Source organism: Thamnophis elegans, unplaced genomic scaffold, assembly GCF_009769535.1.
Source record: "Thamnophis elegans isolate rThaEle1 unplaced genomic scaffold, rThaEle1.pri scaffold_59_arrow_ctg1, whole genome shotgun sequence".
NCBI classification, from domain to species: Eukaryota; Metazoa; Chordata; class Lepidosauria; order Squamata; family Colubridae; genus Thamnophis; species Thamnophis elegans.
The window spans coordinates 53,313-66,862 of record NW_022473899.1 but is presented as its reverse complement, the minus strand read 5'-3'; the positions used below and the strand labels follow the sequence as shown (position 1 = coordinate 66,862).

The 13,550-nt window shown below is 45.6% G+C and overlaps 1 protein-coding gene across 2 annotated transcripts; it reads right to left on the bottom strand.

Moving 5' to 3' along the window:
- Positions 1 to 2,506: 2,506 nt before the first annotated feature.
- On the bottom strand, positions 2,507 to 12,390 carry LOC116523587 (H-2 class II histocompatibility antigen, E-S beta chain-like). 2 transcript variants are annotated; one of them, XM_032238700.1, is made up of 6 exons: positions 12,222 to 12,390; positions 10,697 to 10,969; positions 4,221 to 4,502; positions 3,955 to 4,068; positions 3,694 to 3,717; positions 2,507 to 2,640 (listed from the first exon to the last, which is right to left on the bottom strand). In XM_032238700.1, the coding sequence occupies exons 1-6, from the start codon at positions 12,304 to 12,306 to the stop codon at positions 2,627 to 2,629; spliced, it is 792 nt and encodes a 263-aa protein (XP_032094591.1). In that variant the 5' UTR covers positions 12,307 to 12,390; the 3' UTR covers positions 2,507 to 2,626. The 2 variants fall into 2 exon arrangements, with proteins under 2 accessions (XP_032094591.1, XP_032094592.1); XM_032238701.1 differs by lacking the exon at positions 3,694 to 3,717.
- Between the last annotated feature and the right edge of the window lie 1,160 nt (positions 12,391 to 13,550).

Below are 13,550 nucleotides of genomic sequence, written 5' to 3'. Positions count from 1 at the left end.
GCTTTGGGGGCTCCAAAGGGATTTGGGCCTTGAAGCTCCCACTTCTCTTGCCCTCCAACCCCTTTCCCAAAGTCTCTCTTGGGGGGGTCTCAGCTCCGTTCTCCCCCCCTCTGCTCCCCAGCATCCGTGGGTCCCTCCCAGACCCCTCCTTAGAATAGAATAACAGTGTTGGAAGGGACCTTGGAGGTCTTCTAGTCCACCCCCCTTCCTAGGTAGGAAACCCTACACCACTTCAAACAAATGGTTATCCAACATCTTTTTTAAAAGTTCCAGTGTTGGAGAATTCACAACTTCTGGAGGCAAATTGTTCCACTGATCAATTCTTCTGAGTGTCAGGAAATTTCTCTTTAGCTCTAAGTTGCTTCTCTCCTTGATTGACATCTGCCTTTGGGTTTCACCTTTACTCCGTTTATTAGGAGTATGGCTATCCATTTATGTAGTAATCCAGAAATGCCGTAAGAACTTAGTTTCAACAGTAGTTTATCATGTACCACTGATTCAAAGGCTTTGCAGAAGTCTATGTAAATTGCATCTATTGCTTTACCCTGGTCAAGATGTGTGACTCAAATGTTTCTGCAGTGTAGGAGTTGCAGATTAGAGGACAATTTTTTCCTGAATCCAAACTGCTTGTTAGAAAGTTGTTTGTTTCTAAGTGGAGGGCGAAGGGCTGGTTTATAATTTATTCCGTGACTTTAGAGGTGAGGCAACACAGCGAGATTGGTCTGTAGTTTCCAGGGTCTTTTTCTTTCCTCCCCGCATGAAAGAGGAAAAAGGGATAATAATAATCTGTGGGCATCGTTATTTCTTTAAGCCCCCCAGTCACGTCTTTGATACGTTCCCCACACCTGTGAAACAGCTAAGCCCCCTGGTTTGATTGTCTACGAATTGCTGGTTCAGTTCCCCTGAGCAATGAAGCCTCTTCCACCAACAATGTCTTTTCTTTGTTAAGGAAATCTGATTTCTTTTTCCTGCCATTGAGATGTTTGATGTTTCTCCCTCCTCCAGGTTCTTCCACGCTATCTTGCAAGGGGAGGGATTTCCAACAGGAGCCCAAATCTTCTCCGTGTTTGAGACAATTCCTACAATCACACACTGACCGATTCTTCCTGTGGTGACCCCAAGACCCCAGATGAGGAAGGAGAGGGGAACGTTCTGCCCTTAGAGATTGAGGCTGCTGGAGTCTTGGAGAGCCAGTCTGGATGACCTCTGGAGGGGGCGAGGTACAGTTGGAGAGCTGACGAGGATCATCTATGGATGCTGGGAAGAAGCGAGAGGTCCTCCACTCAGGGCTGCCCCATTGAACACCCACCCACCCCTCTTTCCCACAGGGCTGATCTTCCCCTCCGTGGCAAATGTCTTTTACACCAGGAATGGCTTCAGGTGGATTTCTCAGAGGTCATCTAGATCAACCCCCTGCTCGAGTAGGGGAGACACATCACCATCTGTACCATCAAGCAGGAGACCCCATACCATTAGACTCTCAGCCCCAAAGAGGGAGGGAGGCTTTGGGTGCCAAAATGGGGGAGGAGCCTCCGGTTGTGAAGGAGAGAAATTGGCTGAAATGGCTGGGTGAGTGTAGGGGGAAATTGCCACCAATGGCTCCCCAAAAGTGCTTGGAGACGACTGTGTCTGCTGGCATTCTGCTCCTCAAGAGGGGGCTTGTGGGGAAGGGAGGCCTCCAAGCAGGAAGGAGTCCAGTACCTTCCCCTCCCTGGATATGCCCACCCAAACCAGTTCTGGCTTCTGACCCGAAGCAGCCAGGATGGTCGACCCAGAGGCAGCGGAGGGAGGAGCCTCCTGTGGGGGCAGGAAAGAGGAAGAAGAGGAAGGAAGGAAGAATTCCAGGTTTTTCTTACATCAGAAGTTTATTTCTTTATAGCAAAGCGAAGGGAAGGGAAGTGATTAATAGTAAGAATAATGTAGATGAAGCTGCTGTGGGTTCAAAGCTAGGAGAGATGAGGGGGCTGGAGGGACAGGTTCACCCAGCATTCCTGGGGGCAATCTAGATTGTCTGCAAGCCTCCCTCCCAAGAAAGGGAGGCCCTCAAAGGAAGCCTGGGGGGAGTCTCAGCAGCAGAAGGTCCAGGTTGAAATTCTTCTCCTCTCCCCAACCTGCCACTTCAGCCTCCATTTCTCAGAGGTTGCAAACAGAACAAAGAATCATCATATCAGCACTCCTTCATTGAGTAATTAAGAAAGAAAACCACAAGACTCCATTGATAGAAATGAAGTGTACTTTTACTAATTATAAATGATCAGAAGCGTAGCAAAGCGAAGACTGATTATTTAGGCGCGAAAGCAAATGATATATAAAATAACCCATTCCCCACCCCTTGGCATCCCAGTTACAGTCCAATCATAATTCTCCCAATTGTCAGGTGTGAGATAACTTCGAAAGGCATCACCAAGATGGAATGTCGGTGCCGTTGGCCTTGGCGGGAAACCTCCTCCGCATGCGCAGTCCGACAGGCAGCAGAACTCCAGAATCTTCCTCCAGCACAATTAGTAACCCCTCCCAAATACCATGCCCCCCCTCCCCGTTTCAATGGCAGCCGAAGCAGCAGCAAAGCAGAGGCTGACATATCAGCTACTAAAGAAATCATTTCCTTTTGCATCAGAGAACAGGATTAATTCATGAGTGCTGTAGAAAAAGAGATGGGGAAGAAAATTAGAATATAAAGAGAAACGTTTAGTGTAAAAATCATATTTATCTTCCCTTTTAGTCCCCCAACCCCAAAGGCAGACCCCACACTGCAGGGGGGTGGTTGATGGGCAGGGACAGATAGAAGGAGAATGTGCCCATTGCAGGAACGAAAAGGCTGGGATGGATGAGGGATTCCTCCCCATTTCATCTCCAGGGGATTTTGGAATTCTCCCTGACTTAATTAGAAGGTTAATTAAGAGAACACCCCCCTCCCCCCTCCCTGCAGACCTTCCATATGAAGAAAGAAGATGGGGCTACAAAGGGGGTGGCAGGAAAAGGTGGAGCGATGGGTCACTTGGCCAGAAATTGTGTGAATTCTCACAAGGAGAAGGGGGGTCAGGAAGAGGAGCCTGTTCCAGCTCCAACTAATGAACCCAGATGAGTCTGAATGGGGGCCAAGAAGGATCATCTCGGATGGGGGAGGGCAGTCCAGTTCAGGGCGAAGTTTAGGAGGGAGTTCATTAAGTTGATAGGGTTATCTCAAGGGCTCAGCTCCACCTTCCATCCAACCACCAATGGAGCTGCGGGACGAGCTAATGCAGTGATAGAACAATACCTGAGATCCTACGTTAATTACCAGCAATTTAGGTGGGAACATCTCTTGCCATTTGCTGAAGTGGCCTTCAACACCACAGTGCATAGTAGCATTGGACTCACCCCTTTTAAAATAGCCACAGGGGTGGAATTTGTCCCCCTGCCTGAATACCCTCAGGAACCCCCTTCCACAGTGAGCCTAACTGAATGGGTGGGTTGCTTACAAAATGCATGTGGGAATGTAAACCTTGGGGTCCTTCCTCCTTGAGGGAGGAATGGGAAGGAATGGCCCCTCCTTCCCTTCCCTTTTGCAATTCCCCAAAACATGGAAAGATTTTAGCTTTCCTTTTTGATTGCAATACTTTTTCAGATCTGTGTAAGTAAAAGCTGCCCCAAATTTCCTAACTTTGCTGTATCCACAGGACTTCAGTTGAGGGAGGAAGAGGAGAAACTCACCTGCAGGAGGTTGGATGGGAATTGCTGGAAGGAGAAAAAGACCCAATCAGGACCCTTCATGGATCTGGAGGACTCAGGGGGTCCCCTGCCCTTCGATAGCCCATAGTAGGTTGCATGATCTTCCCTTAATAGCCCCTCAAACAAGAGAAGCTGACAAAAATATTTCTCAAGGAGACCCTCTTGGCCACCTGCTGAGCTTGATGAGAGGCCTCCCCTAGATGGTCCCATCCCCACAACCTCTCCTCCCTCCCCCAGACTCACCTTTCTTGGCCCTCAGGTAAGAAAAGAGCCCCACCGAAAAGAAGGCCACTCCTATCACAGCTCCCATTATCCCCGTCCAGAGTTTGCTCTTGGCAGAGCTGGAGGTACGGGGCTCTGGGGAAGGAGAAGGAGCCTCACCTGAGCAGGAGGATCAGGCCCACCTTTCCCCAGGAGGAGGGTCCATTCTGACTCTCCCAAGATAGGGAGGGCCTCTCCCCCTTCTCAGGGTAGGATGGGGTCCCCAAAGCAGGACGGGAGGGGCTTACCCCATTGGACAGTGATGGGGGCCTCCAGGCTGGCGTGCTCCACCTTGCAAGTGTAGACGTCCCCCCGCTGGGGCTGGGTCTCCAGCATCACCATGAGCTGGTAGGTCCAGTCTCCGTTCTGGAGCTCCTCCCCATAGGCCACGCCCTCCTTCTCCGGTTGTCCGTTCTTCAGCCACTGGATCTCAATCTCCACGGGGTAAAAGCCCGTCGCAATGCAGAGGAGGATGATGTTGGGGGAATCGGGTTCCATCTTGGTGGGGGAGATGGTGACGGTGGGCTTGGCTGGAGGGAAGGAGGGGAAGGAGGCATATGAGAGACACAGGAGGGCCCAGAACAGAAGACCAAGTTGGTTAGTTCAAGACTCCTTTTCTCTCTTAAAAATATTCCGTGTTTTGAGTTTCTGTGCAGATTCTCAGTCAATCCAGGTCTTGGTTGTCCCAAAGGAGATTTTCCCCCCCCAAAGACATTTCGCTTCTCATCCGAGAAGTTTCTTCAGTTCCGAGGGCCCAAATCGAAGCTTCTTGGATGAGAAGCAAAATGTCTTGAAGGAAAAACAAAGTCCAGTTGCCTTTTGAGAAAAGACCTCTGGGACGGTGTTTGGAGTCATCTTCCAAAGCAAATTGCAGGAAGAGATGAAAAGGGATCCTGAAAAATGGGGAAACCTAAATCCTTCCTGGTTGGGATCAGGTGATCTCATCAAAAGGGAAGAATCGTCAAAGTAGGGAAATCCCACAGCAGAATAACAGAATAACAGAGTCGGAAGGGGCCTTGGAGGTCTTCTAGTCCAACCCCCTGCTCAGGCAGGAAACCCTGTAATATTTCAGCCAAGAGGCTGTCCAATCTCTCCTTAAAAAACTCCCGAAATTCCACCTATCAGCTGTTCCAGGTCGCAGGGATCATCACTACCTATCATTTCCTCCGCACACCCAACAGAAGTCCCATTTTTTTTATTTTTAAATACCCCCACCCTCCTCCGAGACACCACTTTCTCCTTCTGTCCATCCAGGAATTTAATTCAATCCACATTTGGAGACCTCTCAGTTTAAAACAGCAGGAACACAGAATATATTTTGTCTGCCTCACACTGTGATATTCAAGCTTTATTTTCAACTTTAATGCCGAATTCCGTGAAAAATGTGACCCAGAGTTACCTTTGTCTTTCTGATGAACCACCCATAGAATCGATGCTAATTTTGGAAGGTTTGGGGTTCAAGTATTGCAATTGGTGAGATGCTCCTTTGTTGGGGTTCATTGAACAACAAGCATAAGACTCAGATGGGATTTTTCCCAGAGAAATCGAGGCTCAGTTAATTTTGGGGAGAGTCCAGGAAAGGCTGAGAGCCTCTCTTGGTGGCCAGAGAAAAGCTTTGGCCCCTCGGGGGAAGGAGACGCCCGGATCTCTCCGGAGAGGAAAATCAGCTCAGAAGCCAAAGAAAAAGGAAGTGAAAATTCCCCCAAAGAGACTCAAGAAACATCCAGTGATTTCAGGTCTCCTGAACTGCAGCCGGAACAACAATTTGCTCTAAATGCACGGAATATTTATTTATTTATTGTGACAGATTTTCTTATTATTTATTCCCTTCTACAAGACCTTACAAGCTTTACATCAACATTGTTATCTCATCATACCTGTACATGTATATAATAGTTCGCTTCTATATTTACACACTTTATACACAGTTCTATATATATTTATATATATTGTTTTTTGGCTTAATTAATTTTGCTCCTATTTTGCAGCCATTTGTACCAATTGTTCCAAATTTCATAATATTCCGACTCTTCTTTATCTTTTAATTTCACTGTTAATTTGTCCATCTCTGCACAATCCAAAGTTTTTTTTATCACTAATTCGTCCGAGGGGGAATTATTTTGTTTCCAGCATTGGGCAAATCCTATTCTAGCTGTAGTTAGCAGATGTGTTAATATGTACTTAATTTTCTTTCTATATTTCCCTTTGATTATTCCCAGTAGGAAGATTTCGGGTTTGTATTTTATCTGTTCTCCTGTAATTTCTTGCACCCATTTCCAAATTTTGGTCCAATATTTTTGTGTTTCCGGGCAGGTCCCCCATATGTGATAATAGGCCCCTTGTACTTTTTTACACTTCCAGCAGGTCGGCTGCATGTTTGGGTACATTTTAGCCAATCTTGTTGGTGATAAATGCCAACGATAAAACATTTTGTATATATTTTCTTTAAGTGCTGCTGATCGTGTCAGTTTATAATTTGTGTTCCAAATTCTTTTCCAATCCACTAGATCTATGTTGTAACCAAAGTTTTTGGCCCACGCTATCATGCAACCTTTAACTTTTTCTTCTTCTAATGTTACTTCTAATAAATAATTGTAAATTTTCGTTATGAATTTATTTTCCCGGCCAATTAAAATTTTATCTATTTGTTGTAATTCTGTGTATATTCCATATTCTTTAACGTCTTTTTTGTATCTCGACTGTTGTTGGAGATATGGCCACCAATCTATATTTATATTCTGCTCCTTTAATTCTGGATTTGTTTTCAAATTCCCTTGGCTGCCTAAAATTTCACTGCATCTAACCATTTTCGATAGATCTCGTGTATTGGGATGTGTCATGGCTTCCATAGTGGAAAGTATTTTCATGTAATGTTTTCCTCTAATTTTATTCCAGACCTGTATCAGTGCATCTCTAATATAGTGTCTGTGAAAGTATTTTTGTTTCTTTTTACCCTCTTCCCATAGGAAAAAATGCCATCCCGTTTGCAAATCGTGGCCCTCTAATGTTAGTATTCTTTTATTTTTTAAATTTATCCAGTCCCTGATCCATGTTAGTGCTGCTGTTTTGTAATAAAGCTCCCAGTCCGGGAGTCCTATACCACCTCTGCTTCTGTCATCCTGTAGAGCTTTCAACTTTATCCTGTCTTTCTTCCCTTGCCATATAAATTTTAATATAATCTTATTCAATTCAGTAAAAAAAAAAAATCCTAATTTTATGGGGATTGTTTGAAATAGGTATAATAGTCTGGGTAATACATTCATTTTTATCGCTGCTATTTTCCCTAATAACGTTAGTTGTAGTTTCCCCCATAGTTCTAGATCTTTTTTTATTTGTTGCACTAATTTTGTATAATTTATAGTTGAGCACTTTGCAGTTAGCCATATTCCAAGATATTTAACTTTCTTTGTCACTTGTCCTATTATTCTTTCTAATTCTTTATTTTGTTCTTCCTTCAAAATTTTAGTCATCATTTTAGTCTTTTCTCTATTAATCTTTAACCCTGCTACATCTCCATATTTTCCTAGTTCTCGCATTAAGCTGTTTCCTGTTTCTAGTGGGTCTTCTATAATGAATACCAAATCGTCTGCAAAGGCCTGGATTTTATATTCCTCTTTTTAAATTTTAGTTCCTCTTATCTCAGAATTTTGTCTAATTCTCATTGAAAGACTTTCAAGCGTCAGGATGAAGAGCAGAGGTGATAGTGGGCATCCCTGCCTTACTCCTTTCATTATTTTAAAGGTCTCTGTACTTTCCCCATTTAATAATATATTTGCCTTTTGGGTGGAGTATATTGTCCCTATTAATCTTTCAAATTGGTTCCCTAATTTCATATTCTTAATTTGTTGTATCATGAATTCCCAATTTAAATTGTCAAATGCCTTCTGTGCATCCAGAAAGACGAATGCCACTTGTTTCTCTGGATGCGCCTCATTGTACCCTAAAATATTTGCTATTATTCTAGTGTTATTCCTGATTTGTCTTGTTGGGAGAAATCCATTTTGGTCTGGATGTATATAGCCATTTAATAGTTTTTTCAATCTCTCCGCTATTAATGTTGTGAATACTTTATAGACGGCAATCAACAACGAGATTGGCCTATAGTTTTGAATCTGTTTTTTATCTGCACCTTCTTTTAATATTAATGTAATATGTGCTTCCCTCCATGAGTCTGGTATTTTTGCTTTCATCAGTGCCTCATTATACATCTCCAGCATCAAAGGTTCTATCGATTCCTTCAATTCATCTGTTATTTTGTACCATTCTGCTGGGAATCCATCTGGGCCTGGCGTTTCATTATTTTTCTGTTTCTGAATCGCCTGTTTCAATTCTAGTTTCTTTTTTTTTTTTTGACAACATTTCTTTCATATCTTCTGCTATTGTCGGGGTTTCTTCTCCATTTAAATATCCTTTTATTTGTTTTCCATCTACTTATTCCCCTTTATACAGTTTCTCAAAGTACTTGTATGCAATCTTTTTCTTCCCTTCCATTGTATGTTGTAGTTCACCAGTTTCCTCTTGAAGTTGATATATTAATCTTTCTTTTTCTCTTTCTTTCCTCAATCTCTATGACAGCCACCTCCCCGGTTTATTTGCTTGCGCAAAGAAGTTTTGTTTCGTTAGTTTTAGGCCCTTCACCATTTCTTCCTGGTCTAATATATTTAATTTATGTTTTGCTAATTAATCCAATCCTTTCTAATTTTGTCACTTTGTGGCTTATTTTGAAATTTTATTTCTAAATTTTTGATTTCCTTCTCTAATATCTTCTGTTGTGCCCATTTTTCTTTATTTCTTTTATTATGCTATAATAATTCCACGGGAATAAGGTTTCATGGTGTCCCATAACTTTTGTATAGACGTCTGTTCTTTTGTGTTCTCCTTAAGGAATAACCCCAATTTGTTTCTACATTTTTGAATAAATTCTTTTTCTTTTAATATTTGCAGATTTAACATCCATCTTCGCCTAGTCTTTTTTCCCCCTTTCCAGATTATTTTACTGCGGTTGTGATCTGCCCAAGTATTTGATAATATTTCATTTGTATGTATTTCTGCCCCAATTTCTCCATTCATCCATGCCATGTCAATCCGTGACCAAGATTGGTGTGGGTTGGAATAAAAAGTAAATTGTTTTTCTTTTGGTTCCATTTTTTCCAAATATCTATCAAGTTTAATTCCTCCATCATCTCAAAACAGGTTGTTGGTAATACTTTTTTGTTTATTTTTAGTTTTTTTGTCACTTATGTAATCTTTTTTACTGTCTACTATGGCATTTTAATCTCTTATTATGCAGATATTCCTCACTCCAATTTCTCTAATTTTTTCATGTAATTTTTTATAAAAGTCGTTCTGATTTTCGTTTGGGGCGTATATTGCTACCAGTAATATAGATTTTTCATTTATCCATATCTCTATCATTAATATTCTTCCCTTTGGGTCTGCATAAATTAAATTTATGTCTTTGTTGAGAGCCTCTCTTGGTGGCCAGAGAAAAGCTTTGGCCCCTCAGGGGAAGGAGACGCCCGGATCTCTCAGGAGAGAAAAGTCAGCTCAGAAGTCAAAGAAAAAGGAAGAGAAAATTCCCCCAAAGAGACTCAAGAAACATCCAGTGATTTCAGGTCTCCTGAACTGCAGCCGGAACAACAATTTGCTCTAAATGCACGGAATATTTATTAAAAGAAACGGAACAAAGGCACTTTCAGGAGTTATAAAAAATCATTAGATAAATTAGTAGAAGTGAGGAAATTTCCAATGTAAATATTGCTGGAATGAGAATTATTTCAAACGTGCCAGATGACAAGAATGTTGAATTGATAGTAGGAAATAATTAAATGTTGAATATTATCAATCAGGGGATTATTATCTCCAGGAAAACATCCTCTTTGGTGGTGAAAGCTATTTCAAACAATCTCTCAAATTTGAGAGAATATTATGCATTCATTTCCTAATTCTGAGATCCTCTTACATGGATGTGATCCTCCTCCTAGCTTTGCTGGGAAGAATTGAGGAGTGAGAATGAGACGGAATCTGTGGAGAAGAAAATCTCTTTCGGTTCCCCTGAAATATGGAATAATTGAGGGAAAGAGGAAAAGCCCAGGATCTCCCCGTCAAAGGCCTTTCTCTCTTAGGATGGGGCTGGTTTTTCCCCTCTGATGGGGGAGAAACCTCTGATTTCATTCATTCATTACTAATTTATTTAGTTTATTATTTGTTTATTATCCTATTTATGTATAAATTTTATTATGTATTTATTTTATTATTTATGCATTTTTTATTATTAATGTATTTTTTATTATTTGTGTATATACTTTATTTATTTTATTAAGTTTTATTTTTTTAATTTTTATTTATTTAATTTTAATGTGTTGATTTAATTTCATGTATTTGTTTATTTTACTTACTTACCTACTTATTTCCTGAGCTCTAAAAGTTGGTGGGTGAAGAGGTTCGATCTCTTGGGAGGGGGATCCAGGGGGTCCCAGATTCCGGGCAGGGGAGGATTTGGGGGGAAAAGGGGGAGTTGTGGGAATGAGGCTCAGAGGGAGAATTGGAGGGAGGAGGAGGAGAACTAAAGAAGGAAACTTCACCCGGGAGAATCTCCGTCAAGGGAAGGGAAGGAAAAGGGGGTGTCCCCGCATCTCCTCTCCCCAAACTCCCCCTCCTCCCCCTCCCAACCCCCCCCACAACTCTCCCCTTTCCCCAAACTCCCCCCTCCCCTCGGACTCACCTCTCTGGCCAACCACAGAATTCCTCTGGAGACCCTCGTAGTTGTTCCGGCAGAAGAAATCCACTCCGGCTTTCCAGTACTGCAGGCCCTGCTTATCGCTGTTCCACTTGTCCACATCCACCTTCCCAAACTCCGTGAGGGCCACGTACTTCCCGAGGTCGCTGTCGAAGCGGGCGTATTCCTGCCGGTCGTAGATCTGCCTGTCCAGGAGCCTCACCCGCTGCGTCCCGTTGAGGAAGCGGCACTCCTGCTTCGACTGCACCAGGAAATGGGCTGCGAGGGGGAGGAGGAGGAAAACTGTCAGGAGGGACTCCAGGGCCCATCGTTCCCAGCCACTACCAAAGGGGGGGGATCCACTCGGGAAGGGAGGGGGCGGGGCACCTTCCGGAAAAGAGAGGCGTAGGACGCCCCCTGGAGGAGGGAAGGGGTCTCTCTCAGCCCCAGAGGGGAGCAGATTTACTGGGAGGGAGGGTGTCTGGGGGGGGAAGGAAAGGAGGAGGGGAGGGGTGGGAGGAGCCTCCTGGTGGACCCCCCCAATCCTCCCAGGGGGGGAAAGGCAGGCAGAAGCTCAGCTGGTGGAGCAGGGAACGTTGGATCTAAAGGGGGAGGAATGATGGGGGGAGGGCTGGAGGGAAGGTAATATCCATATCTCCCACCCTCTCTCTTCCTTTGGGGGGAGGGGAACATGGGGAGGGGGCACCATGAGGACATCTAGACTGAGACTCCTGGGGTCTCCCAGCCCTACAACCCCCACCTTCCCTGGGTCGCCCCAACTTTCCCTCTTTCCCTCTAATCTTCAGCCCAACTCCCTCCCTTGGGGGGATCCTCGGGGATCACACCTGTTTCGTACCCCCCTCCCCCAAAAGACCCCATGCACCCTCCCCCAAGAGCCTCTCAAAGGGAGGGTCTCCAGCCCCCTTCACAAAGGGAAGTTTTTGAGAGCCAATTGAGAGGACCGACTCAGAGCCTCCAAATCCCCTTCTCTCATTTCCCCCTCCCCCTCCAGGTCCCTATGGAGCCATGGGGGATTATGGGGGGTGGGGGGTCCTTGATCTCCTCTCCAAATTCAGGGGCTCCCCTCTTGCCTGGCCTCTAAAGCCTCAAATTTGAGGTTCAGAAGAAAAAGTGAAGTTTCTGAAGAAGCCAAAATCCTTTTGCTCAAATGGATCTTTTTCCTTCTGGGGATTCAGGGCTGAAAATGCCTCACTTTCCCTCTTTCGCTTTCGCTTTCCCTTCCCTTCCTCTTTCCAGGCAGCCCACTCCCACCCAGGCACTTGGGGGGGAGGACTACCGAGAGAGGGGCCTGGCTGCGACCCCCACCTCGGCTACCATCGGAGAACGGGAGGAGGGGTCCCTCTCTGTCTTCCGGGGGGGGGGGAATTGGGGAGGAAGGGGGGGGAGACCACGCAGAGATCGAGGCTGTTGGAGGCTCTGGAGACCCAGCAGTTTCCTTCCCCCTCCGGGGGTCTTTCCCAACCTCCTCCACACCCCAACCCCCTCCTCCCCCGCCCAGCCCCCTCCTTACCGGGGGTCTCCTTCCCCCCTTCGCTTCCGGGGATCCGGGCCAGCGCCCCCACCAGCAGCATCAGGGGGAGCCCAGCAAAAGCCATGGATGCCGCCCCACAAGCGCCGACAAAGATAGAGGAGAAAGACGCCGATGCCTCCAGCCCCACAGGCGGAATCGGAGGGTCTGGATTGGGGGGAGGAGGAGTTTCCCTCGGACTTCGGCCTTGGGAGTGTCCAGAAGGAGCAGGAGGACCAATGAGAATTCTCCCTTCTGCAGCGTCATCGGTCTCCGGGCAGAGCCTCCCTCGACTTCACCCGATAGAAGACTTAGTTCGGCGCAGAGAAGAAACTCGAGTTGGTTATTCAGCCCAAGACCCCTTTTCCCTCCCCAGAATATTCTAAGACCACCTCAAAGGGAGGGTCTCCCTCCCCCTTCACAAAAGGGGGAGTTTGGGGGAGTTAATTTCCGAGGCCCTTCTCTCAAAGCCTCCCCTCCCCCCCCCCGCCCTCCAGGTCCTGATTGAGGAATGGGGGATTATGGAGTGGGGGGTCCTTGGTCCCCTCCCCAAATTAAGGGGCTCCCCAAAAGGGCTTCAAGCTCCCCTCTTGCTTGACTTTCAAAGCCTCAAGTTTGAGATTCAGAGGAAAAAGTGAATTTTACGAAGCTGCCAAAATTCTTTTTCTTATACGGAGTTTTGGTGGCATTTGTGGATTCAGGTCTGAAAATGCCTCAGTTTCCCTCTTTCGCTTTCCGTCTCCTTCCTCTTTTAACGGAAGAAGCTTTGGGGGCTTCAAAGGGATTTGGGCCTTGAAGCTCCCACTTCTCTTGCCCTCCAACCCCTTTCCCAAAGTTTCTCCTGGGGGGCTCCCAGCTCCTTTCTCCCCCCCCCCCCACTCTGCTCCCCAGCATCCCTGGGTCCCTCCCAGCCCCCTCCTTACCAGGAGTCTCCTTCCCCCCTCCTCTTCCAGGGATCCCCAACAGCACCGCCCCCATCAACAGCTGAAGGACCCCAGCAAAACCCATGGATGCTGCCCACAAGACGGAACCTTGGGGTGCCCCACTGCTCACTTCCCTCCAGGTAGATGCAGACCCATTAAGGGCTCCTCATTGGGTAGGGTTTGTCAGCCAGTTAGGAATCCCTCTTGGGGTGATGCTTCTGTCCCCCTTTTTCCTAGCTAACCAAGAAGCAGGTTGTGGTCTACTTTGTCAAATGCCTTCCTGAAGTCTAAGGATACAATGTCCACCGTATTTCTCTGGTCTCCTAATTTAGTCTATTTGTCAAAGAATGAAATTCTTTGTTTTTGAAAAACTCTTGTTGGCTACTGGTTACACAGGTTCTATTCTTCG